At 45.1% G+C, this 27,530-nt stretch overlaps 1 protein-coding gene across 2 annotated transcripts in view; it reads right to left on the bottom strand.

Annotated features, from left to right (window-relative positions):
* Nucleotides 1–7,463: 7,463 nt before the first annotated feature.
* LOC120949947 (nephrin-like) overlaps nt 7,464–27,530 on the bottom strand; it is a 134,677-nt gene continuing 114,610 nt past the window's right edge. The window contains exons 11-19 of one of the 2 annotated variants that reach the window (XM_040367595.2): nt 24,561–24,775; nt 20,693–20,774; nt 20,061–20,220; nt 16,325–16,461; nt 15,978–16,253; nt 15,545–15,882; nt 15,253–15,414; nt 11,643–11,915; nt 7,464–8,779 (exon numbers count right to left, since the gene is read on the bottom strand). In XM_040367595.2, the coding sequence (XP_040223529.2) occupies nt 8,630–8,779; nt 11,643–11,915; nt 15,253–15,414; nt 15,545–15,882; nt 15,978–16,253; nt 16,325–16,461; nt 20,061–20,220; nt 20,693–20,774; nt 24,561–24,775 (1,793 nt within the window). In that variant the 3' untranslated portion in view covers nt 7,464–8,629. The remainder of the gene's footprint in view (nt 8,780–11,642; nt 11,916–15,252; nt 15,415–15,544; nt 15,883–15,977; nt 16,254–16,324; nt 16,462–20,060; nt 20,221–20,692; nt 20,775–24,560; nt 24,776–27,530) is intronic. The other variant, XM_040367597.2, reaches the window with a different exon arrangement.

The raw sequence follows: 27,530 nt of genomic DNA, 5'->3' as shown, positions 1-27,530 counted from the left end.
AAAACACACACAAACTGCACAAACACACCGAAACTCTGCTTAGCTGCAGCAGCGTTGGATGATTGTTTTTTTAGTGTGCTTCGTTTGCTGCTGCCTTCTAACTCGTCCATCCTTTTCACTTCCGGCAAACAATCGAACATTCGGTTCCCCTTTTAGCCTACCCCATACGTTGCTACACATCCATGCTGCCTACTTCCGCCATTGCGGTGGAGTTTTTGCGGTGGTTATCCATTTTTCATCCTTCGCTTCCAGTGGGTTCGTTCTCCATTGCCAACAGTCAGACCTGCGGGGTGACCAGAACCACCCCCGCGGGCCACGTGCATCACTCTTTGGTTTTTTGGAATATTTGTACAAATTGCACTGCACGGCGGGTGTTTGGTGTACGCTCAGCGCAAAGTGAACCCTTTAGGAAAATTACTCCCCTAGCCGGGATTTAAGGGCGAGCGGGTCATAGGATAAAAGCGAAAAACACACCCTGCCCGGAACTTTGCACAACTTTTGATTACACATGGTTATGAAGGCAAACACACTCACACACACATGCACACATTACTCTTGCGCAGAAAAGATCGACCACTTCCTTCCACTTGCGATCGTGGAGTGAAGGTTTATAAGCAAACCGTCACGAGGTAGGATGAGCTTTCCCCAAAAACAAGCGTCTGGATTGTTTACTTGGAAGAGATGCAAGACTTTGAGAATGGAATATTGTTTTGCTTTTGCAATTGGTGCCTTTTTCAATGCTCTATGTAATGAAAAAAATGATTCTGTGCGATAGAAAGGAAAATGATGATCAGTTAATCAAACATCATCCTCTATAATATCTAAAAGTTTGTTTCTAACGCTCTTAATTGCTTGTTGAGTTCCTTTGACATTGCTCTTCGTAAGATAAGCCTTTGTTAATAAATAAAAATGAATGCAGATTATTTAAAGATCATTATTTTATGTTTGATCATTAAACAAATGACCGTATGCGGACTGCTAATTTAATCGTGAGGAAGTTAAATTAAATTATTTCAACTCAAAATATACTACAAATTACCAGGAAGTCTTTTAATATAAGCAAAGAAACTCGATCATTCGATAAAAAATAATAAATAGCTCGATCGTTCCAATCGACTAATGATACAGTATGTTTATGCAATGTACGTTATTTTCTTAAGAAACCCCACTTTTCAGCTCACCGTCCCAGCAGCTTACGAAAGAACAAATGAGCTTGCAAATAAGGTACTGCAGAGCAAAAGCACATACGAAACAAAGCAGTAATTAAACGTACCACAGTCAATTACAACTTAATTACGGCTCGTCCGGCTAAGGAAAGGTGAACCCCGGCACAAACAATAGTGATTCGTTGCAGATTTGGCATCACCGTGCCGGGGAAAAGTACAACAGCTACATCCTGCGCTTTAAATTGGATGCCCTTTTCCCTCCGTTTACGGGCTGCATTCTTTATGCGACACGTACGTACGGTCAGTTTGTGCACGTCCCTTTGTGTATGTGTATGTGTGAGATGCGAATAATTTACGATTTTTGTTCGTCCTCAGATTGCCGCTTTCACCCAGCGGTTCCATGGGGGGGACCATAGCTGTGCCCTGTGTTGCAAACAATGGACAAATGCTGGATATGCCTCAAGGACATAATGAAAAACCGTCTCCTTTCTTTCCTTTTCCACTGCCAATGTACACACATAAACAACGGCAAAACCCTTCCACCGGTGATCGAGAATCGGCTGAACGGTGCGCTTTTTTTCTGACTCCTTTCAGAAAGCCCACAAACAACGCCCAAACATAAACATACACACACATCCACACACCCAGTTCGCTTTTCCATTACACCGTTTTCACAGGTTGTTGTTTTCGGGGAGGGTGGTGAATGTGAATTGTTGTGGCGCATGGTGTGCTTGTTGTTGCGGGAGCGAATGTATGTGTGTGTGTGTGTGTGTGTGTGTATTTATTTCTTCAGCTCCGGAGAAAAGGGGATTTGTTCCGTCCCGTTGTAAATCTAATTCTTACAAAGCAAAACAATCGTACCACGCCACCATCAGCTCCCACCACTGCTAGAAAGGGGGGGGGAAGAAACAAAAGCAATCTTTTTTCATCACCTTCCACGGCTGCGATTGGGAACGGGTTTCGGGTAAAACATGGTAGTTTGAGCGTTGCAGCAACGGAACCCCTCCTGGCATGGCACGGGAGTTTTTCACCCCTGGGAGTGCGGGTTTTGTTTGCTTGTTTGATGTGTACTTGTTTTTTTTTTTGCAACGAAACTCCGCACGACACCCACGGGTTGGGTTTTAGTGCATGGGAACTTTATAATCGGGCAGAGGGCACACAACTTGAGAAGACAGCGAGGCGTACGCATTAAACGGGAGCACGAGAAGAGAGAGAGAAGCACAGCAAAGGTTTGAAAGCGTGAAGAATATGCTCACCAGCAGGGGAAGGTACGACAAGGGGCAGATTTTAATTCACAACCGTACTGAATAATTTATCGACTGTGAAAATTTATTAACACGGTGTTTGTGTGTGAGAGCCAACCTGAGTGACCGTGGCCCGGCGTGCAGTGTCGGGTCAGTGGAACGGAGGATCCGCGTTGGGTGAAAAGGTGCTTTAACACGCTTGTTGGGTGTCAGAATTTGCGTTTTTTGCTGCCTCTTGTATATTCTTTTGGCCCCTTTGATTGTATTTCACGTTGGAAATGTGGTAAAAAATTCAACTTGATCTAAACCATTGGCATACAGTTTTATGTAATTTTAGGTGTTTTTGATGGATTTTTGAAGAAAAAGAATACTTTTTTTAAGGATTAGGATACTAAATAATACAGTGAATCCTCGCATAACGAGCTTTATCATTTTCAATAGCTCTCTCGTAAGACGAAATCTTCGTATGAAATCCTTTCCATATACTTTGTACGAAAAGTTAAATAGTTCGTTCTAAGGAAATATTTTGAATTAACTGTTTCTATAGTGTTATTCTTGAGCAACAATAACAACAACAAAACCAACAACAACAACAACAACAGCAACTACTACTACTACTACTACTACTACTAATACATACTACCATCACTATTAGTTCAACTTAAAGTTCAAAGTATTCTATCACAATATATCTTTCTATGAATTCCACTAAAGCTTATGTGCGTTTGTTTGTTAGCATCGTGAGGGGAAAAATTCGATTTAAACCCATACGGTAATTGAGATGCTTCACTGTCGAACAGCGGATCCAAAACAACAGCAAAGGAAATTAAAAATGACTCCCATTATGCTGCAAAGAAGCGAATAAGTAAAATTAACGAACGAACCCAAACGTACGCTTCCTTTTCCTGTTCCGAACGAACGACAAGGTGTACCTTCGAACACCATGGACGTAGCGTGAAGGGATGACATAAACAATGGCATCAATTTTCCAGCAAAAGCAACCAGAAACACAAGGGGGAAACTTCGAGGCTGTACTAAACCCGAGCCGTACTAGAACGATCGAAAACACGTGTGATAAAAGAATGAATGGAGCGGGCGAACCAACAATATCAACAAAAACGCCCCACTGTGTAGGATGATCTTACCCTCCTTTCTGGTAAGACGGGAAGTAAAACTCCCACACCACTAGCGGGACGAGATGAATGAACTTCCGCTTTAGTACAATAAAAATCGTTTTTGAAACATCTACCCCCCGCTCTCGAAGGGGGAAACTTAACGAACGGTGCAAGATTTACAGCATCAAAGCCCTTGCGCCCGCTTTATTTCCTTTCGCCCAGTACGGCCGGTACTGAACCGGTGGTCATCGTCGGTACTGAACTCTCTGCAGCACACAGGCCTGCACCTCAGCCCGGACAAGCGTGGAGAAGGGATGGGTGACCGATAATCCTAACATGGGAAGGGAGCGGTTGGGACAGAGCCTTCGATTTACGACACAATTTATGCGTTCACGATGTGCGTCCACGTGTCGATGTGATAAGCAATGGTTTATATGTAGGTGGATGTGCTGCTGTGCAGAGAGTAAGAACGTGCGAAAAAACCCTTCCTCCGCACGGTAGTACACCAAAAGTGTATTGTAATTTACGGTGTATAAGAATCACATTTTGAGCCATGGTTCGCCGGAATGGTTTGTTAGAGCGGTTATCAGGCTTATATTGGCTGACTGTGATTTAAGCGTATGACGCAACATGTAATGAAGGGCGTATTTTGTTTTGAAGAAAGCTTACCTTTTCCTCCTTCCTGCACTTTTCATAAATTGCTATAGCCATGTGTGTACGTACCCTTCGGCATTGTTAACAATACAATTAAATTAATGCAGCACAAAGATAATGTTATGCCTTAAAATTAACAGCACTGTATCCAAACTTTGTTCAAGGCATTGCACATATTCATTGTTTGATTGAGTGTTACTCTTTTATTATTGTCTGAATATTGTAACAGAACATGATGGAAAGTATCAGTTGAAATGGATTTTAGGTGCTTTTATGTAAGGAAAAAAAATGATTATTTGTAGTAAACACTTAATTTTCTATAATGAAAACCAAAGAATAAATGGAATAAAAAATAAAACATACTTTCCTTTCATGCCAGGAATAATGTTTCAATAAGGTTTTTTATACCTTTTTTAACGTTAAAGAAATTTTTAAGCTTAATAACTTAACACGATTAAACAAAAAAGCACTAATTAAATAACCACTACAGCCTGTGAATTTTAGAGTTGGCAGGGTCGTTTGCACTTTTCTTGATGAATTTGACGAAATCTTTGAAAACATTAACTGTTCTATGGTATAAATAATTCTACTATGTAACGTTTCATTTCACATCCTAAAAAAAGAAACAAAACGATGTAGTAAATTCCATACTCAATCTATAGAATCTGAAACAAAAAAAAAACATACCAATGAAATGATACAAAGTTTAATATTCAGAACTATGCATTTACATTTCAAGGATCGGGTGTAAAAACTACTACCTCTTTTTGCTCCATAAACCAAATACGGAACAATTTTCCATCCCTTTTCGTCCCTCTTCCTCTTTAGTGTAGCGCGCTGCCAAATTGAAATAAAAATCACTTTATTCAATCGACTTCGTTAGCAAATAATGAACGCTCCATTATAAATGAGCAAACGTCGCGACAAACGTGACGGAGCTGGAGTGTATGCAGAGAAGGGAAAAGGCATCCCATTTCGGTTGCATTAATCTGATCGATGTAAATTTGTCACCCCTTCCCCAAAGCTACCACCCTCCGACAGGCTGGTCCGGTTTTCGTCACACTCCGACAGGTTGTGATGGTTGCACCCAAACAAACAGAAGAAAAAAAAAACATCAATTTCCTCATGTCTCTCGTGTACGTTGACTTGGCTGACCGTTCTATTGTTTTTTTTATTACTAAATTTTCACCAAGAAAATGTCACCAAAACTCTTTCCCAACCGTCTAACTGCGATAGAGAGAATCGAGATTTTGCTCGAGTAGTTGCGGGATCGTTAATTTTCTTTGTACATTTGCATTTGGACGTCGAAAGATGGACGAACGAACGGAACCCCGGTGGCTTATGGGTGGAACCCGATCACTGCTGCCGCCGCCAGGATTTGCTGCCGCGCCAATGAAGCGTTCCATTAATTTTGCATTCAGTCCAATTTGCAATAACTGTCGAAAGGCCCAAATGCAGGGGTGAGAGCAGAAAATGGCGGGCGCGAGCGATGGCAAAGGATCGGTGAATGCATTTTTGCATTTGCATTGCCCCCCCCCCCCTCGGGTGCACGGGGGAGGTATGACGTGGAGGTGGAGGTTCTTAACGCTTCGTCGAGTTGTCGGTTGTCGGTATGGAATTCCGATTTTTCTCCTTTTTTTTCTTTTTCTTTTTTTGTTCAACTGCACGTTTCCACCGAGCTGCTGCGATGGATCAGATGCAAAGTCCAGAATTCGTTTGAATAAGTGTTCCTTTTTTGTCGTTGACGTGTGCAGTACCGTTTTGTTTGAACGACTGCAGGGAACGAGCATCAGCAGCAGAAGCAGCGGGAACAGCTAGATCGACGACGAACAAAATGAAAAATGTTTCTTTCATCTCGTTTCCGTAGTTACTCCACGTTTCGTGGTTGATTCGCTGCACAAGTACGGTTAGTACAGCTGCGGCAGCATTTGGCGACCCTGTATTGGCCCGATTTCATTCTTTATTTTAATTTGATCGTACTCGCGTTACATGCACAAGGGTTGGGCACATTCCACAGTAGCTGTTGTTGGCGGATTGCCTTTGAAGCTAACGGAGTGAAATGGAAATGTATGAAAATGAAGGAAACCAATCTTAAAACGACCGTGCGCCAGCTAAAACCTTCTAATTGGTTCCTGTCGAAGCAGAACGACAATTTTATTTGCCATTCAGGGTAGGTATGAACCTGCATTTCGATTCAACTTTGCTTAATTTCGTAACAATCGGATATTGAAGCTTGCATGGTAAATGAGGAAACCCAAAAATTTTAAAAATAGTTGTAATAAATTGCTGTAAAAATGTTATTCAGAAATACCGTTGACAATATTACGCTTGATCTCGTAAAATCTTTCACTCATTCGGATGTGTCGCAGAGGGTGCATGCAAACAGTGAGTAAAGAAAGCGGAACCATTCAAAGAGGTAAGTTAAATAATCCCTGCTTTTTTTTTCATTTATTTCAAAACGATCCATTCCCCGCACCCGAACATTCACCCGGTCGCTGTGTCGCGTCCCACTTACTTGGCTATTTAACAATTACCGCCACGGAGCTGCTTCCATGTAGCTTCACACCTTCGGTTTACGTACACAGTTTCACATCCGTTTGGTATTCACTACTGCTCGTTAGTGTCCTTTCTTTTTTAACCTTCTTAGCTTAGCTTGTTAGAAACTGGCATCGTTTGTTTTTGTTTTTTGTTTTTTGTTCATTCGAAGTTTCTTGCATTTTAAGTATGTTAGTTAGGTATGAATCAAATCTAATGTACAAACAGAACCACTTTACGAAACCCCACGCATTGTGACAGTGTGGCTTCTACTATACAATACAAGGTCAACCATACGGCTCGCTCTTCGAACAATCCAATTCATGCTAAACTACATCATTCTAGGCAAAAAACTTATGCTCCTCTCCATCCATGCATATCGGGCGGAACAACTCATTCTCGGTAAGAGTTGAGAAATCATTCGTGCTAAAATTAGCTAAAATCGTACGACCAGCTTTACGCCTGCTTCCATTCCTCCGTCCCTTTACCTCTTTCTCTATCTATCGTTCTCTTACTCCCAAGCCTTATTTACGTTCGTTTTGAGCTTCGAGCTTTATTGTAATACTTTTTGGTTTTACGTCCTTACCAGCAAATCACATTACACATTCTGCTGCATAAGAGATAATGGCCTATAACATATTATTAAATGTCTGTAATTACAATATTGTACACCGATCTCATGACACTCCGTTGTACCAGCGTTTGAAAGTACTTTTGTTTGTGTTTGTTTGTGAATGTGTGTGTGTGTGTTTTTTTTTGTATTGACATTTTCCTTTTTACTAAAAAAACTAATTTCCAACCATGCCGGCCTTCATCGCGTTTTACTTTAATCGGCATCCAAACACACTCACACACACGCGATCCCATTGTTTCAATGTTTTAGCTAATTTGATTTTTCTGTATCGTTAACTACATTTGCTCACTCACATACTTTCTTATGCTTGTATTTGCCTGTTCGTCTCATAATACTTCCATCGTACCAGTAACTTGTGGTTTACCATTGAGCAACCGTTCGCTCGCTTCACCCTTTACTACACACGAACCTGCATCGCTTTATTCTGCTTTAGTTAGAAGAAGATGATTTTTAGTTAGTTTGCCGTATAGTGGAGTGTGTGTGTGTGTTAAGGTTATGGTTACGTTTAGTATTGACTGTGTGTGTTTTAAAGTGTTTTGTCCCATTTCGTTTGCCCATTTCTGGCTGTTGTTGTTAATATCAATTTTAGTTTAGGTTTTAAGGGATTACCGTTTGGTTTTTAGAATTGATGATTATAGACAAACAGAAACTTATAACAGATACATTAGTCTGTGTTATTTAAACTACACGTTACGTTACACCATTTGTTACACCGTTGACTTTGGTTGTTTGAAGCCTGTGCTGCTGTTGGCGTTTGGTGTTGGCGAAACACTGCTAAATACTTTGTTATACTTTTTTCACCTTTTTTACAGCATAGAAAGAGAGGTGTGGCTTAGGTTAGTAAAAACAAAAATCCTTCATGGAATATGTTTCATATGTACAGAGCATCAGTTGCGGTTGCATCAGTGTGGGTCAATTTTGTTTTACCGCTCAAGATTAAGTGAAACTCTTCGCCCGTTCTTTTTTCAGCTCTGCCTCTGTCCGGCTGGTAATAGGATGGAATTGTTTTAGTTTGTTGGTTGCTTTAAACAATAAAACAAAATTAATGCTGTAAAATAAACTACCTCATACGAGCTCTCTCACTAGATAGTAGAAAAGTGTAGCAAAAGATTGGAAGGATTTGGAAACATAAATCCCACCCCGGGGACCTAAGCGAGGATGGCAGTTTACAGCTCCCGGCAACCGAAGAGAAAACGAATACCATAAGTGTTTGTGTGCGGGCACGGACATCGATTGACCACTCTAGAGGGCAGTCGTTTGGTGGAGCTGCTTCACTTCCTATCAGAAACGGGTCGCGTGGTTGAGCAATCGACCCTCGCCGATCGTGGGCAGCCCACCGGTGGGTAGATCCTGCGCCGGATGGTTTCCACCATTGGACGCACCACCGATCGCGCTGTGTGGCAGCTCAGGAACCGTTTGAAGTAAGCTGGGCTGTGTGGGGTGGGTAAAGGTGAAGGTTTGTTTTTCATCATTAAGAGCGGAACAGTTTGCGTGCAGCGATGAAGAGTGAAACATTATTCGGAAGCGATCAGACAGGTCTGTTCGGTGACGTTCGGTGGGCTGGCATCGAAAAACGATTGTAAAGTACGCCGCTGGCTGTACTGTGCCATGTTCAGCGATGGTTTGGATGTGCCGGCCGCCGTAGGTTTGGGCGGTGGAATGGGTGGTGGCGGCGGTGGCAGCGGTGGCGGAGACGGTGGTGGTGGTGGAATGGTAAAGAACTGAAGAGAAGAAGAAAACAAAAAGCGAAAGAAAACACAAAATAGAACTAATATTTTGAAAATTAAAGTAAATGATGAACGACAAAAATGAAAATGTCATTTGATATTTTAAGTATTTTAGCGATTAAAGGTGTGTAAACATTTAAAATTGTATCCTGAACGGAGTTAAATAGAACACGCGAGCAATCAACCATATTGAGCAAGGTTTCAGCACCCATCAGCTTCGCTTAAAATGACTGTAAAAGATGACGGGATGACATTGATAATGGGATTTTCTTCTTGCCGGTGAATACGGTATTCATAGCTCCCTTTCTTGCGACACGTAATGAGATCAAACTGTCCACTCGATTCCAATTACTGCAGCACTCCAAAGCTCCTTATCTAAAACAACGTAAAAACGGCTAATAGCTTCGCTGGTCTGTAGTAAATGACGTACTAGCGGGAAGCAAACAGCGCGCGCCTGCACTGAAAAACTGAGTCCTGTTGGGCCAGCCTCAAAAAAGGTTCAATTAAGAGCCGTAAAAAACACGCACTCACACACACACACACACACACACACACACACACACACACACACACACACACACACACACACACACACACACACTGAAATGGCCTGAGAGCCCTCTCTGTTTTGTGAGGGAAGTTGAATGGAGCGTGTTCCAGCGCGCTTGGTCTAGGTTCAATCGATGTCGCCTGTCGTTCGATCGATTGGAGAGCGGGTAGCGCGGGCGTCCCACATCCCACCAGGGAAATCCCATTAGCCAAAGGACTCTTCCATCATCGAAAGACAGCTTAAATAAAAAGCAAACAAACCGATTCACACAGACACACACACCATCTACAAAGGAATATATATAAATCATTCGCCATCCGTCCGCAATCGATTCGTTTTCCACCTCCCCCTTTTCTACGGCCCTCCCGTTCAGCGCTGGCTGATGATTGTCAATTTACTTCTGCTTTTTGTGGTAACACTTAACTGTGGCCCTGTGTTTGACATTGGTTGGGACACTTGGTTTTGGAGAGATGTTGTTTGTGTGTGTGTGTGTGTGTGTGTGTGTGTGTGTGTGTGTGACCCCGTTAACCGGCATCTCGAGTTCCACGAGGCGCAGCCCCCGGTACGCCACCGGCTCGAGATATCCATTTGTGATAATGGTGCGGGTTTTCCGACATGGGAGGCTGGGAATGGGCGCTTTTGTGGAAACTGTCGACACAAAGGCGAACCTTTTTGCCGAAGATCAACCGATGTGACACCCGACGGGTGTTTGAGGCATCACTGTTTCACGGCTCGGAACGCCGGGAGTAGTTGCCGGTTGAGTAACAGTCTCATCGCTCTCTTTCTCTCTCTCTCTCGCTGGCTGTTAGAAGCGCCCACCGAACGGAATGCGGGAATGCCGAATGTGAAATGGAAAAGCCAAAGTCCGTAGATCAATCAATTTAAAGCAACAGTCGACTGTCGGGTCACACTGGCAAGCGGGATCAAGGGGGAAGGAGTTGACCGGAGGGACGCCCATCACACCCGAAACATGCCCTCCTGCGCACAGCGCACAAATCAAGACCTTCGTTCATTATCGGGCGAATGAGCTCATTTTTATCCGAGCCCGAGCGATACGTTCACAGGGGAAGGGACAGGAAAAGGGCCCCTTTCCCGATTTCACGGTTCCTCCTGCCAGCTCGTAATCGAACCAATAAGCCGGATTCGCTCGGTGATGTCCATTAGGGGAATGAAAACAAGAGTCTCGCTGAATTATCGGCCAACCCAAAACAGCCGAGGAATTGGATCGAGTTGGAAGAAGTTCACACAGGATGAAGCATCCCAATTCCACCGCTCGGGCGGTTTTTTTGGAATTCGATTCTAATCAGTTTCACCCATTACTTTAAAAAGTAGTTTCAGATACATTTCCCATTTCGGCTTTGCTTCGGCTGGCCGAGATAAGATGCGGTTCCAATTTATCACTCTCTAATGGGGTTTTGGCTTTGGGGTTGATTGGTTTGGTGTGTTTCATGATTTGCTAAATGTGTTGAAAAATGAAAAATAGCTTTTTAGGATTTTTGAGGTCAAAGAGAGAGAGACAGAAGCGTGCAAATGGACGCGGATGATAGCGTTTGGTAGCAGTACAAAGGAGAATTAATATTGCATAAGCAGCTTCTAGTAATGGATCATTATGACAATTCCACAAACGAACGCTGGTATCAATGGGAGAACGGTTTGAAAATAATTTACCATCGTGAAGGTCGGGGATAGTGCTAGCTCATGGTTTTTAATAGTTCAATCGTTAGCGTCTCCCTTCCTAAATAGCCAATAACAAAAGAAACTGTTTATCATTATAAAAAAACAAGTCATACTTGAAAGGAAATTTCACTAAAAAAAATAAACTAAAGTGTAATTGAAACCAACCAAACAGCTCGTTCAGCGCATTCCACTGCTCCAGTGCCGGCCACAGCAGCGTTCAGACTACAAGCAGCCGATCAATTTCCACCTTAAATCGTTTACTTTGTTCGCCACGCATCAAATTCCAATTGGAATGTTTCGCTGCTTCAACGGGGGAATTGAAAGAGGAAAATTAACTTACCGGTTCGTTGGCACAGTGCTGCTGGCCGCTCACCGGAAGCGAACCTCCGAACAGGGGCGGTGGTGGGTAGCGCTCCGTCAGCGACGGTTGGCCGGAATCGGGCGCCCTTTGAAGTGGTGACTGCACCGGCACCGTGTGCTGCTGCTGCTGCTGCAGCAGGTGTGCCCCACTGACCGGAAGTCCGGTGGCATGGGAGATCGGTATCGAGTGGCGGGGTGCATTCGTGTAGACCAGGTTGGTCGAGTGTACGCCCGGATGGTGCGCCAAATCGATCTGTTTCGAGCGTGGCGGTGAGGGCGAATTACGGTATCGACATTGAATTTAATACATAGTTAAGGGGAGAGAGCGAAAGAGAGAGAGAGAGAGGGCGAGAGAGAGAGAGAGAGAGAGAGAGAGAGAGAGAGAGAGAGAGAGAGAGAATAGAATTAGATGTTTATTTAAGCCTTTCAGTTCATTCCCGTTTGTATTCACCGCTGGTTTAAATGCATGAGCTCAGAAGCAAATTTGTTCTCCTTTTTTCCTCCCGATCACAGAAAATTTGAAACAGTGTGCCGCCCCATAAATATTGTATTGCTGCAATTCGGCAACCGTAATGCATAATCCTCCACTCTGCCACCCGCACACACACGCGAGCCCGCGCTGTTGCAATGGGGGATTGGCGTAATTTGCATTCGCAGCATAGCTCTGTGTCCCTGTTTCGCGGACCCGTTTGCAAAAGATTAACTACGTCCGCAGTTTTTGCTAACCACCCTACATCCCCCCCCCCCCCTGGGGTGGTAAAGGGAATGGAGGGAAACTCGTGCCAGGTAGGATACAAGTTTCTCACTAATCCACACTTTGCACTGCAGGCCAGCGCACATGCAATTGTATGCAGAACGGAAGGGTTAGAGGGGATGTTTTGCCGCCAGGATTAGATTTATCGCTCGTTCAGTTGTAAATGATTTGCAAATGAACATTTACACCCGATGGGTATCGGGGAGCGGTAGGTCCGGTAGCAGGTAGCATTGAAGGATTTAATGCAGCAAGCAAGCGCGTTGTTTCAGCATTGTGGCTACCAAATTGGGATGGGATTTATGGGCATAATATCTGCCGGTCCAAATTATGCACAAACTAATGGATCATAAATGTGTAATTAAATGTTTTGCATGGGAAAAGGTTGCAAGTGATTTTTCCGCGAATTGTAGCTTTGAAAGTTGGCGCTAAAGAATTGATCTTTGATTATGTGTAAAGGGATGATATTATTTGCCCGTTAAACAGGTGCAATTATTCATTACATTGACTTGTGGATTTTCGCTGCCTTTCATCAGAGTGGAATTTTGGTAATGAAATCATCAACGATATTCTTCAGTTTAGTCTGTAACAAATACGTCATAATGAAGCATTCGCTGAATAGCGAAGAAACAGACCGCTTACAGCAAGCAATTTCCACCATATGATTGTGAAATTGAATTATTACAGTCCTTCGTTGCACTAATTGGTTGGACTTTTCATCAGCATTGACTTAAAACAGACCCCGAACGGTAGCCCACAAATTGACTTTTGTTTATTAACCCAATTATGAACGCTGGGCATTAGTTGCTCATGCTAAACCGGGCTCACTTTCGATGCACGAAGCACTTAGCACTAAACTAACTGTGCCTTTCGTCAACATATCGGATTTTGGCCACAGCGAGGGTGAAACTTCCACATCAGCAGTTACGATCGCATATGCAATTAGCGATCGTTTCGGGCACCGTGCATCGAACTTTCTACTTTCTGGCCATTAATATTCTTTGCTTAGCGTGCAGCCCTTGCTAGCCTTTCAGTACGTTCAGCATCTCTGCCAGCTCTATTGTTTGCTGCCCAAGCCCAACCTTACCTGACACAGCAGTGACGCCGAGATCGCGCACGGATGCAAGCTCGCGCAAGGATTTGTTGATGAAATTTTAAATATTTCATTAAAAACTTTTCGCTTACCCACCTGATGGCACCCACCGATAGTATGCACGATGGCAAAAGCGCAAGGACGTAGCTACGCAGTCGGGTTCGCAGTCAAACGCACGCTAGCGCAGCCGGTGGCCGGAAGTGGCCGGAATGTCGAGTGTCACCTGGCCACCTGGTCACTGATGGGGGAAAATATGAAAACCAGCCGACAGAAATTCGGCCAAACGGGTCAGCGCAAAGGTCGCAGCAGGGCACCAGCCGCGTGTTTCCGCGTGAATGGTGGACAGCAACAAAGTACCACGGAAGCGACCCGTTTGGTGCTGGGACGGTCGGGACAAAATAATAATGTGCCTGGCAATGCAATGAATTTATGCTCGGGCAGCATCCGCTAGCAGGCCTGCTAGCACGCGAACCCGGAACGCACAAATACCAGCGGGATCGTGTGCAACTCGCCAGCGTAAGCTATGCAAAGTATGGGGCCAACATTTTCGGCCAACGTTCTCCCTGGAAGGTGGGGCACACTGTGCATTGCGTACCGTGCTGGGGGCGGTTCGAATCCCGAAAACTGTCCCCGTCTACCCCACGGGGACTTCCCGTGCGCTTACCACCCACTCACCACTAACGTCATCGTTTCGGTCTTCTCTTGATGGTAAAGGAATGTCCGGGAAGGTAAGACGGGACCGCGTGAGGAAGTTGCGAAAGGGCGTGGGAAAGCGGTCAAAGTCATGATTTGAATTTGCAAGCTATTCTTCCGGTCAACACGGCTTTTGCAGGGCTTTAGCGCGTGCAACTCCCCCGAGACGTTGCCGCCGTGTTCGAGCGGGACCCAGTCCCAGGCTTGACTGAAGTCAAGCGGCTGGACGTTCGACGATAGCAACGGTGCGGCGGTTCCGCCGGGGATGGCATTGTTTGGTCGCTAATGAGAAATTTGTCCAATCAGATGTGAAACGATTGAGCGAACGGTGGCCTAATGTAAAGGCGCACTCCGGCACTGAAATGCTATTGGGTTTGGGCGTTGTTACGCTAATGATCGTGTCCGTTTTGTGTGCCAAGAGGGATAAAAAGTTCGGTCCCATTGGATGGCGCTGTGATCTAACAGCGGTGGGCACAAGGCGACAGTGTTTGGAGCAATTTTTCGTGGAATCTTTCACATAAAACAATGTAGCTTACAATACGTACATCCAAACTGAGTTGAAATAACATGAAATAGGTTTCTATTAAGAAGAAGCATCTGACAAGCACTGTATTTTTCTAGAAAAAACTGCTAACGTAAACAAGTAACATTTCAGTAACAATTCTTCTGTAGAAATCGACCTAAGTTTTCCCCATTTCATGCGTTCTACGTATGAACATTTGCATACATTTGGGCGCCAGTGCGTACCGAGAACAAAACGCACCCACAGCGTACTGCTGTATCGGTAACAACGAAATTTGGACTCCAATTCGGTGAATACCAAGCCCATCCTCCATTCACAGTCACAAAATCAATTCCATCGTCCAGCTTTCACTTAGCTTCGCCCAGAGCTGATTGCTGTCCGGTGTCTCTTCTCAGTGCCAAAGTCAATGCCACCTACTTCTCCACCGCACCACGGTGGCCCATCCCAACCGGGCACACTCAGCGGTATGCGAATGGCTCAATTCCAGCGTTGCCCAAATTGCCTCGATTTGGGCCCCACGGGAGACTTACCTGGGCGTAGATCGTTGGCTCGGACCGCTTGATGTCGGACTGCCGTGGACGGCCGAGGGTAGCACTGACGTACATCTGCGGCTGGCCGGGATTGAGCTTTGGCATTCCTCCAGCACCACCACCGCCTCCACTTATCGAAAGATCGGCATAGGTCAAATCGTGCTGCAAGTGGTGTTAATAGTGGGGGAAAAAGAGGGGAGAAAAATAAATAAACTCACACTCAAGCAGTTCCCTTTTTGCAATGTTTGACAAGCTAGGTTTTGGTCCGAAAGGGGGGTCGGACAGACCTTACCTTGTGACCATCGCTTCCATATCCACCGACGATGGGCGTCGAAATGATGGTACCGTGCATCGGGATATAGCTCTGACCGTCGGACGATGCCACCGGGTAGACGTTCTGTTGCATGCAGTTCTGTTGCTGCTGCTGTTGCTGCTGCTGCTGCTGCTGGGCGTCCCTGGCAAGGGCGTAGAACGCGCGCGTATCGTAGGTAGCGGCGGCTGCACTCGGTGGCAGCAAACCACCGCTCTGCTGTTCCGCCATTGCGGCCGTAGCGTAAAGCCGTGGGTGGGCCGCATTGTTCAGCCACTCGAACGCTTTCTCGTCTTCTTTCAGCAGGTGCAGTAGTTTTGCTGCAAAATTAGAGAGACTGAAACTTATGGCAAAAAAAACACGGAAACCAAAACAAAATCCACGCACGACTCGGGGATCTTGCCCGTACCCGTACCTTGGGGAATGATGTCCGGGTTCTTCTCGATGCTGTCGATGCTACCGTTGCACTGTTCCCGGGCCAGATCAGCATCCGGGATCGATTGGCTAATGCCGGACGCGTCGTTCGTTGACATGTTGCTACCGCAGTCCCGATCCCGGCCAGCCGACCCGCGGAGACGCGTCACGCACACGATGATCGAGGCGATCGAGATGATGGCGGCAACCACTCCGAGCAGCGTGCCGATGAACGGTTTGATCTGCAGCAGTGCCGGTGGGTAGACGAGCGACAAATCTGTGGAACGGAGACCATACTGTAAGGTGGGGACCAAGTTTAAAAGTGGACCCAAATGAGCCGTTGCTTACCGGTTTGCTTCTCGGGATTCTTTAACGTGAACGCCTGCAGATAGGTGGGATCGCTCGAACCTTTCGAATTTTTGGCAGTGAGTATGATGTTGTACCCTACGCCCGGCTCGAGCCCTTTCAGATCGAACGCAGGCGAGCTGCAGTAGATTGGGAACGAGAAGGAAAATGACACGATATTAGTAATATTTAAATAATCAATATAATACATTTTCATGGACAACTGATTGTTTGCCCTTTTGTTGATGCATTTGAGTTGGAATCAATAATCAATATTAAACGCACACCAACAGTTTATCCCATTCCGCGACCTCATTGATTCAACTGCAGCGGCACCGGTTCGCATGAAAAGCACCATCAAGCACCAAAGCAACCCGATCCTATTCATCACCGAAGTCAGCAGCCCCGAGCACCCGGAGCCAATCAAAAAAGGCCGCCTACTGCGGATGCAGAATTCACTTAATGAAATGCGCGCTTCAGCTGCAGTGCCGATAATTACCGCCGGGTTCGATGCGAACCGGCATCATCCGACCGAACCGAACCGTTCGCCATTGTTCCGGCTAATTGCACCGGAAACCGATTTCATGGGTCGTGTCAATTTCCCACACTGCCACGCTGGTGCGACGCAATGCACGCGCGCAAACGTTTAAAGAAATACGGCAGTGAAATGGATGGAGAGAGAGAGAGAAAAAAAGTTGATGACCTCGCTTCGCGTGTCAAGCGCCTGGCGGACAAACAACACTCGCCGATGGAAGAGTCGCGTGGGACAACTTTATCGTACTGCCCCGACTAGGCTGCCGATTTAGCTGCCCAGGCAGCGGACGGGACTGGGGTTAATTTTTAACGCTTTTTTTCCTCGCTATCCCCATCGACCTGTGTGTCCGTCCTTTCGCTACGCCGTTTTTATTGACTTCCGTTGTTCATCTTTCGCTTCTCGCCCTTTCCCGCAAATTGACCCGACATTCCCTCGACCCTAATTAGCATCGAGTGGGTGAAAATGCGTGCATCCATTAGCGTCTGCAGTGGACGCGAATCGCAAAGGGACCGGAAATGGCCAAGTTCTATGTTAATTAGCTTTCGTGCATTTCCTTCGCCTCCTCGTCGGTGGTTGTTCCGCACGCGCTTACCACACCGGAGCGCTGTGGCATCGGGCTAGGATGTTGTGTAAGAATTATTTACATCTTTCTCGGTTCCTAAGCTTATTTGCGCGTCTTACGCGTCCGTCGACGGGAGTTGGCAAGGTGCAAGAGCGCAACCGAACGCACGCAAGTAGAAGAAGAAGGAGACGCGCAACATTTTCATCATCGCAGAAAATGTGGAACTTTTTAATTAACTCCTTGGCACTCCTCGGTCCGGCAGGTCGTGGCAGGGAGACTAAATTTTAAAATTCTTCCCAATTTGAAGCGCCAAATTCGCACCGCTCCACTGCCGCGCTGGAGCAGGCGCACAGTGAAGGCGTTACCTTCACTGGTGGCGTTTGCCTCCGGGCGGACGTTCTTAAAATTCAGACATTTCGCGCCAGCCGGATGAAAAACGATTAAAAAGTAAGCTTTCAATTAGGCTGAGTTTTTGGTGAAAGTTAGAAATTTTGGTGAAACGAAGCGTAAAGTGGAAAATTGCACGAGAAGTGGAAGAGTAGCTTGGTAAACAATTAGAACTAAAATGTTACCTTGTGATAAGCGCTATTGAGCGTAGTGGTTGGAACACAGTTATTTGTCACCTTCGCTCGAAAGAATCAGAAACATGTATCGAACGCTGCGGACTTGTGATGACTTAACATAGAGCAAAGTAAAGGGGCTAGGCAGAAGATCCTGGATTAGCTGTGGCCGTTCGCTTATTTTTATAGGGTAGAAACATTGAGTTGCACTTGACTACGACTTGGAGGTGTTTTCGCCAGTATTATTAACTCCTTATAGATGGTCTACAACCCAGACAATCCAAGAACTTATGCAATTATTGACCTCTTGACCTCTTGTTACATCTGGTGCATGGCGTAGTCACCCTAACATTCTTCCACTGCTCGGGTCATTACCTTCAGATCGGCTAACAAAGAGAGATAAGTGGAACCATAGCTCAATGTGATGCTTAAGTTTATTCAATAATGGTTGTTAGCCGATCTACATATAGTTGGTTGAAAATACCGAAAATAGTTTTGATAATTTTAACTAAAATTCTAAAACTTTTCGGTATTGGTATTGGTGCGAGTGAATTTTAATACAACTCATCATAGTTTCTATAGCCGAGGGAAGCAGTTCATCCCAAATATCCTGCCGCGATAGAGGAAAGTGAGACTATATCTCACTTTTATAGTACCAATACTCGTACCAATAGACGAGCCCCAGAGACATCGACAGTGTCCAAATCTGACGAAATCCTTTTGCAAGAGCAGCTACTACGAAGAGCTAGTTAAGCTGTACGGCCGGTTCCGGTGGGCTGGGCATGTTATACGCATGTTAAACCGAACCACTCAGCCCGAAATACTTGGAATAAAAATAATCATAAATATAAACCCAGCAAACATACAAAACGTTTATGGAATAACTTATCTACTTTAAGAGATAAATTCACTACTCTTGGTTTTACTCTGTTTTGTACATCGTAACAAAATACTTTTTACATTAAAATTGGATCTTAGCGTTACGTATAGGTCTCTTCTCAAAAATAATCAAATTAGCTGTCTAGTTTGTTAGCCTTTTGCCATGATCATTAAATGAAAGAGCTTTTATGCCGAAATCTATCAAAATTTAGCTTTCTCCATACTTCTGGAAATTAATGAGCAACCAGATCGCGAATGAACATTAATTAAATCATTACGGTGTTGCGCCTGTTTTGCAAACGATGTTACCGGTTTGTCCGTACTGTAGACGATCCGTCTATCCAAGAAAGGGTTATACAAGACACCCACAAGACGAGCACCATACCATTAGCACATTCGCAATGGCTATTGAAGGCTCAGCTGAAAATGCTACGGCCAAAGGATATTTATCGCCACCGCTTGCAGAGCTGAAAGCTGTCGTAAGGCATTATGCTGGATCATTAATATAAAAAAAAATCCATATACAATCAACTTAACGCGCTGCACCCGTATCGCTTACTCTCTGCCAGCGCGCACGCCAACGATCGCAAAGTAATGCTAATCCCAAATCGATGCTAATAAATTTTAATTGCCTCACTGTTGTAGCCGGCTGCACGGCCCTCCCCCCGAGCTGCCCGGAGTTTCTGGACTGTGTTTCGTCTCGGATTTTCGCTTCGCGATGCTTGCGCCCTCCCTCGCCGCCACTTTTCCAGCGGCATCAATTAATTTTAATTGGTTCACTCCACAACCCTACAAATCACAATCGAAACCGTTCGCGGAGGCTGAAAGGAGGGAATATCGCAAGACTGCCATTTTGCGCTACCGGATTGCCATCGAAAATAGTAAGCAATTGAACGCTGGTTGCAGCTGTGGTAAGTCATCATTTCCCTATTTCGACGAGAAAATGGAGAGAACGAGACAGGGAGAGCAGGAGCACGAACTAATGGTGATCCTCCGTTGGGGGAATATTGAATGGAATGCAAAACTGTGCCGCAAAGTGTGCCATTTAGCATGGCGACGAGCAGGCGCGGCCAGTACACCCCACCCCGCCCGGCCGTCCCCCGGTGCCGGTATGCCTTGGTGGTTTTGATGTCTGGAGGGGGAACGTGCCCTTATTGTTACTTTAAGCGCTCAACCTCGCTGCTATTTAGCCATGGTACTCACGTTGATTTAATCGAAGTCATTTGCTGCCGGCTTCCGATCACGTACAGCTCGATCTGGAAGACCTGCGGCAGCCCACCGTCGTAGCCCTCCAGGCACTCAATCTGCAGCATGTCAAACGTCTGATTCAGTATCGTGCAGTTCGACAGTGGGTCCGGTTTTCCTGTGCGTGGGTCGGTGGGTGTGGTAAGAAAATTGAAATTAATAATGGTGTTGTTGGAGGGAGAGAAAAAAAAACCAAGCTGGAACGTTATGAATGGCAAAGCGCTGCAAATTGGCAGCGGCAAAGTGACTGTTTACTGCATGCTCTCTATAGGTTACAACGTGGCTAAGTTTATTTGCTGTTCGCTGTTTGATATTCGTAAAAATTGGTACAGTTGAAGGATTTGGCGATTTGCTTTGGGTAATTCTATCTTTACTTAATTAATAATAATAATTCAATAAAATAGAAATCATAGAAGAATCACTATTTGTACACTTATTTATTGAAGTATGGTGGGAAAACTTTATATAAATAAAGTAACTTTATAGGAAAAGAAAGCGATCAAAGCAGTGCAGACAAAAAACAAATGAAAGAACAAATCATGCGATTCATCATCAAACCGATGCCCCAGCTTTACACGAAGAAAACTCACCTGCCGGTATGAGATTGAACAAACAAGGTTCCGTTTGGGCGCCAATTTCGTTCCGTCCCCAGCACAGCAGTGTTCCGTAGTCCTGCAAAAAAAGAGGTATGGAAATGAGAAAATATGCTCCAGTTAAAATGAGCTGACGAGCCAGTGACGAAACCGTTCCAATCCTGCTCCGTAATCGATTTTTGTGCAAAAATTATACACCAAAAAACCCAAATATGGAACAGAATGCAGGAAAGCAAAAGGAGAAAGAAACAACAGAGCAAAAAAAAAACAAAACCCACGGACAAGAAGAATGTGATTCCCCACCCCACTGCCTTATCTTGGAAAGGATCAAAAGTTTTCACTCTTGCTGCCTTATGCTCACGGAGCCACGAGTCGGCTGGAGAAACACAGCACCAGTATCGGAACCGAAAATCGAATATCAAACCCGATGGCCCCGTGCGCTCGTTGGGTAAAAACGATGAGCAAAATAATGGGCAGACGGTGAAAATTGGAAGCTCTGCTCCCTTCCCTTTGTCACTCTTCGCCTGTACCGGACGAAGAGTTTTTCCCCACACGTAACGTGGTACGGCATGGAAATTGGAGATCAACGAAGGATGATGAAAAATGAAGGGCTTTGACGTGATTGACAGAAGGCACTGTCGTCGGCCGAAAGGTACGGTTAGCACCGATGGGGTGTGTGTATTTGTGTGTGTGTGTGCGCAATATGGATAGGAAATGCTAGTAGTGCTGAACCATCCCGGGGACAACCTCCCACGAGAGGGGTGACCGAAATAGGACGACGCATCATTTGCAGTTGCTCGGAGCTGATGAAGACGTATGACCGAAATTGTCATTGGGCTGGCTGATAAATTATCTTCCGGCGTTTGGCGGAACCGTGGCCGAGCGAGAGGGGGAGGGTTTGGTGATGGTGTGGCATGGTGATGGTGCCGTAAACGGGAATGTAAAGCGCCAGCGAAAGGGGTTAAACCACATGCGGAATTTGTTTTATTGACTGTTTTGATTGAACGGTTGCGCTGTACAGTGATGAAAAATGGCTTTGGTGGATAAACTAATATTTGATTGAAATCATCCTATCAATGGGGATCCTTGGTACAGTGCGCCCATGACAAGATGAAGATGAAAGATGTGAAACAATTAATACTTAAGGTTACGACAGCTGATGAGTGACTACTTTGTATTGTATTATTGATTATTAAAGTGGTTTTAACTGTCGAGCAGCGTGCACCAATCGGATTAGTTAGTTTTCCAATTAGCCTAAAAATTGACTTAAATTAATAAATAAAACCGCAAGCTCTTTGTCGGCTGTTATTCACAAAAACTACCAGATTAAATAGAAAAGCAAAAGTTATAGCAGTAATGAAAACATTTCCATTTTAGTATCAACGTTTTCAATTCAACAAGAAACAACAAACGCCATTATACTCAACCCGGATAAAACATGAAATTAAAACCACATCCGGATAGTCGCAAATAGCTTCATCACCTGCGGCACAACCATCAAAAAGAGGGCCCATTTTTTTGTTGTTGCTGCTTTGGGTTTGGGCACATTAAGGGACTGTTTTAAAATCCTCGATATCCAAACCGCTTGCTGCGGAATAGAAACAAAAGTTAATGAATAAATTATGAACATTCGGTGCGGTGCGCGAAAGCTCTCGTTCCATTGCTCTCGATCCCATCTGGGAATAATTTGTCCATGCCCTGTCGTAGCCTTGAAAGCGTGCGAAAGGACGGAATGTTCGTCTTGTGATACCGATTTTTTTTGTGTGTAAAATATCTGTATTTTCCCACCACGAACAAGAAAAGCACACACAAACACACACACACACACACACACAAAGCACTTCCTTCGATGGTTCGAAAGATGAAGGTTCGGAAGGGCGGATACAACAAAACTTGGTGTTTTCATTACAGCAAAATAATAATAGAACGAAAAATAAAACCCCGTGGTAAAAGAAAGGACAGTTTCCAGATAGCGTAATCAGTGTGATAGCGGATGAAGAATGTTTGGGTCGCTTCAAAGGAGGGAAAATGCTGAGAATGATCCATGGGATGGAAAACGGGAAGGCTCCCTAGCGAGGGCCCTTTCCCCCGATGCAGCCCGAGTGGCCGGTGTGTTTGTGAACACCCTCATAATTACAAAGGACTTCATTTTTCGGGTGCCAACGGGACGGATTTCTCACCCGGGCCCACGTGAAGGGGCTTTTTTTTTCGCGCGTGAAAACCCCGGGAAAACGGATAAAGAATTTAAACCTCCGCTAGGGAGACATAGCTCACACGCGCTCGGGACCGTGGCGTAAATTGTGCGGCCTTGTTTGGCGAGCGGGGCCTGAGCGGGGCTTGCTGGCGGGACTGTACAGATCGGCTAAACCGTTGGTAACGGCCAGTTGTAAACAGGGTTTCGGAGAAGGATCTTTATCAAAGCCTCCGAAGCCCGGAGACGGACCCGATGGGCGATGAGCCGCCAGCAAAGCCGCCGTCAATCTTCCATTCCGGTGGTAATCGTTTTCAATCCCTTTGGTAGAGTTTCAACAACAACAGCGATTGCAGAGAGAGAGAGAGAGAGAAAGAGAGAAAAGGAGAGAACGTGCGGTCATGTGCTAGAAGGAAGCGTGACAGGTCCAGAAGGACCATGGCTTGGTTGAAAGCCTTCAGCACTCGTGTCGCGAAACGAGATCTAATCCAGCTAGCGAGCTGGAAAGAAGAATGTAAAAACACACCCCAAAAATAAACAAAAAGAGACGCTAAAAAACAAAACGGCCCTAAACATTCCGCAGGATTTCGGTTATCAGCGATAACCGGACTATCGGACCCGAACCGTACTCGCGGGGCGTTGGGTTAGAAAGGCGAATCAATGGCACAAAAACAAGCCAACAAACCCTAGGCACCCGTTTTGTCGCAAAACAACGGAATAGATCCAGAGGAAGGCGTTTTTTCTGGGTTTTCCTCCCCGCAATTGGTCACCATAACACCTAACCCTTGTGCTTGGCCGAGGCCAACAGCTTTGTGAAGGGTTGCCGAGGTGTAAACAAGAAATTATGATAATTGAAAACATAATAGGTGTCGGTGTTGTCGGTTTCTCGGCACGTGGTAGTTGTACCATGGGTTGATGATTATTTTCCACTCACTGCTCAAACAGACCCCGTGCGGTCGCTTCTGAGCGAGAGAGAGAGAGAGAGTGCGAAAGAAAAATAAGGATAAAACAACCGGATCCATGTGCCAACCCCTAGAAAAGGATTTTCTTTCACTGTTTGATATGCCTTTCTTGTGCCCCCTTTTCCATGCACCGACCACAGGGGTTACAGCACCGTGCAGGAGGCTTTTATCGCGCGTGTCAAAGCGAAGGCCTGTTTGGCGAAGTTGGTTTAATCCATGCCTTGTAGAGTGCCACGACCACGGTTCCCCGGGAAGTAAAGTGTCTTGTTTTACACAAAGACGGCGTGTTTTTTTCCCTCCTCATCCGTTTGTGTTTTTTTTTCTTTTCCACCGAATAGCGTCTTTAAAAGCCTTTTGAGAGTGGGAAAAAGAAGTGTTGAAGCATTCTGTTGCGTTGAAGTGGAAAACATTACAGTAGTATGACGAATGGAAGGTGTTAGTTTCGCTGCTTTCATTGGGCGACAATAGACAGGCAGGCTCATTTCGGAAGTGCATTGTGAGCGTGGTGCATACTAAGCAAACAGAAGATTAAAGACAAGCTAACGACAATTAAAAAGAGTATAGATAGCGTAAATATTTGGATAAAGCTACAAAATCACTTTTAAATACACTTTAATTTATGCTCAAATATTTTAAGCTTTTTCTCCATCCTTCTTACACTTACATTTCTCCCAGAAAAACCATTGCTTATACTAAATTGCACCATTCCTACCTTTTCCGTCACCGGCTTAAAGTGTGCCACACTCTTGGTCCGATCGCTCAGCACCTCCGAGGCGGGAATGTCGAGACTCTCCGATACGGAGGTGTTGTACTTCCAGGTGAAGGTGACGTTGCTCGGGTTCGCCTCCAGCTCGCACACGATCTTCGCCAGCTCATTCCGGCCCACGTTGTACGTCGTCACCAACCCAGGTCGACAAACGGGAGCAACTGTAATGGGGGAAAAATGTAAAAAAAACGTGAGCAAAAAATACCCTACACAAACCGGGTCGATTTAGAAAGTACTTTAAGGAAGGAAGTAGACGCTCAGTGCATAAATTGTGCACCAAAAAGTGTGTTCGGGGGGGTGAGTACACAAAATTAGAATTATTATCGGATCCGATCGGAACAGCAGACCTTGGAATTCACTTTCGCCACAAACAACAGACTACAGGCCTGACGGTCCCTTCCTACGAACAGTTCTTAGTGTGCGTGCATGGGTGTATGCAAAAGTGGCCCCCATTGCAAACGCCTCGCGAAAGAAGGTGTGAAGATGAACCGTTTGCACCATTTGCCTGATTGGGTATTTAGATTCCGGCCGAGTAGGACCACTTTGCATTGGCAATGCGAGTATGGGGCAGAAGGCGCTACCTCGAAAGCTTGAAATGAAGATTTTTTCCCCGGATAGCAGCGAGCATTTCCTTTCGCTTTCGGCAGCGTGAGGGTTTTATGTACTTTTTTTTTCTTCTTCTTCCGGTCAAGTCAGCCGACGCCCCTCCCCAATGTGCGGAGGAAGGCACTGCTATCGGTTCCATCGGTTCGTAAGACAGGCGGAGCGTAGCGTAAGCAAACGGTTCGTTCGTTCGTTTTCCGGACTTGAAGGCTGAGGCACCTGCACGTGCAGTACCCGGGTACCGGTCGCGATAGGGAAAGCGAATGAAATCGTCGATAAGTAGCAAGCGGTTAGGCAGCGGCTTATCGCACACCATCCAATTCCTTTCCGGGGCAATTCCGTTTCTCCTCTCGCTAATGGTGCCGAGTGACGGGGGGGGGGGGGGGCAAAGGAATGGGGGATTAAATTTAGAAGGCAGATGCCTGGTAGCATCGATATTATTCAATTACCGAATGCACGATGGGAAACTGATGCGGTCCTGCCAGATTTCGGACGATTCCTTTGCTCCCAGCGGAGTTTGCTGGGGGGAGGGGTGAGGATTTAGAAGTGGCCAGTACTGCCGCAACAAAGTATGTGTATGTATGCGGGGGGGAATCGAACAACATACAGTGAGATAAGAGAACGAGGCAGAAAAAAGCAATACTTGCATTAAAAATAAGCAAAAAAACAAGGGAAACTCCCTTAAAAGCTAAGGGAAAAGCTCCGCTCGGTTCTGGTGGGATTTTCAATTACCGGCCAAAAGGCGTGCTGGCACGTCGTCGATAACCCAGGGCATTGGAGATGGAGATTTTATCCACCAAATGGCCATCCAATAGCACTTGGTACTTAATACACCTCAAACCCCGCCTTGTAAGCGGCAGCATTTCACCCACCCCCCGAAAGTTGGTGGAAAGCGTTTTAATTGAAAAGTAATACTCAACGCTCGTTACTGGCTGGCTGGCTAACATTTTCACTCGAGCTGAAAGGGAGAGTTTGTTTTTGCGCTTCGGTTCAATTAGGCATCGGCCCGGCAGAGGCAGATAGAGAAAAGAATAAGCGCAACGGATTAAACTAAACTGTTTGGGAAAAGTGTGAAAAAGTGTAGGGTGGAAACAGCAGGAACAAAAAAAAATCCAAATGGATAGCGAAGGGGGAATGTTCCTTAGGACCCGCGTTCACGTTGACTTTCTAATCGAAAATGATTTGGGTTTAATGTAGAAATGATGTCGATCTTAATGATCCAATTAGATGGTTTCAGCAACATGCGCTGGGGGGCAACATCCTAGCTGCCCGGCCCATCGGGTTCACTCACACTATTCGCTTTATCGAGTTATAATGAGTATTAGCGCAAAATTTAATAAACTTTAGGGTGTAGCTTTTTTCCGAGAGCTGCATGAAGCAGCCCCGCAAGGAAGGGAATGGTCTCATAGGGCCAGCGTAGAAAAGCGTGCTTTCGCTCCCTGGTGGGTAATTGTACTGACAGTGCCCGTGCTTTTGCGCACAGCAGAGAGAGAGAGAGAAGCCGGGCGGTACCAAACTTTGTTTTGATTTCATTAGCTCGCTCGAAAGGATGCTGTCAGGAGTGAATGAGGGTGTAGTGATTGTTTAAAAATTAAACGAACAACTTTTTGTAATCCTTTATGAAAATCTCAAAATGATACGGGCCACGCTCCCCGCTAATGCGCTGAACGCGGTGGTAGCACATCATTGGCAAAAGGTCGGTAAGTTGGTTTGAAAATCGACGAAGGTTATGATTTTTGAAATAGGTACGAATTAAAAATGTATGCCGTGGTTGACTTTGTGCATGATTTAATGAAATCGAAATGATTTGATTAAAGGTTAGGCAACAAAAAAAAAGTTTGACAGTTTCAGGATGCTTTCTGAAGAGAGATTGAGCCATTTTTCAATTGTTATAGAGAATAACAATAGATCGAAAAGAATGGTTACAGAAAACTGTTAGATAAATGTTACACATACACAGACATATTGGAAGTAATAAATGAAATGAAATGAAATAACAAATACTAATATCATCATATATATCACCTGAGATACATCAAAGGTAGATCGTTCAAGGCGCCAACCATTTAAGAGCTTTCAAGAGCGCTTACTTGTTGAAGAATGCTTTTTTGTGGGAATGTGTAATATTGCGACATAAGTAAAAAAAAACATATAAGTATAAGTCAGATAGTTTAAATGATGGTTTTAACCTGACCATGACTTCTTTGAAAATATGATTTTATAACTTCTGTAACGTAAACATTTTCATGTGATGTTTCGAAGAGTAAAAGGAAGCTCCAAAAATAGTCCAAGGCTGTAAATATCTTAAAATGT

The sequence above is a fragment of the Anopheles coluzzii genome, chromosome 2 (genome assembly GCF_943734685.1).
Source record: "Anopheles coluzzii chromosome 2, AcolN3, whole genome shotgun sequence".
Lineage (NCBI taxonomy): Eukaryota > Metazoa > Arthropoda > Insecta > Diptera > Culicidae > Anopheles > Anopheles coluzzii.
The sequence above is the reverse complement of the archived record's forward strand: the minus strand, read 5'-3'. Positions and strand labels throughout refer to the sequence as shown.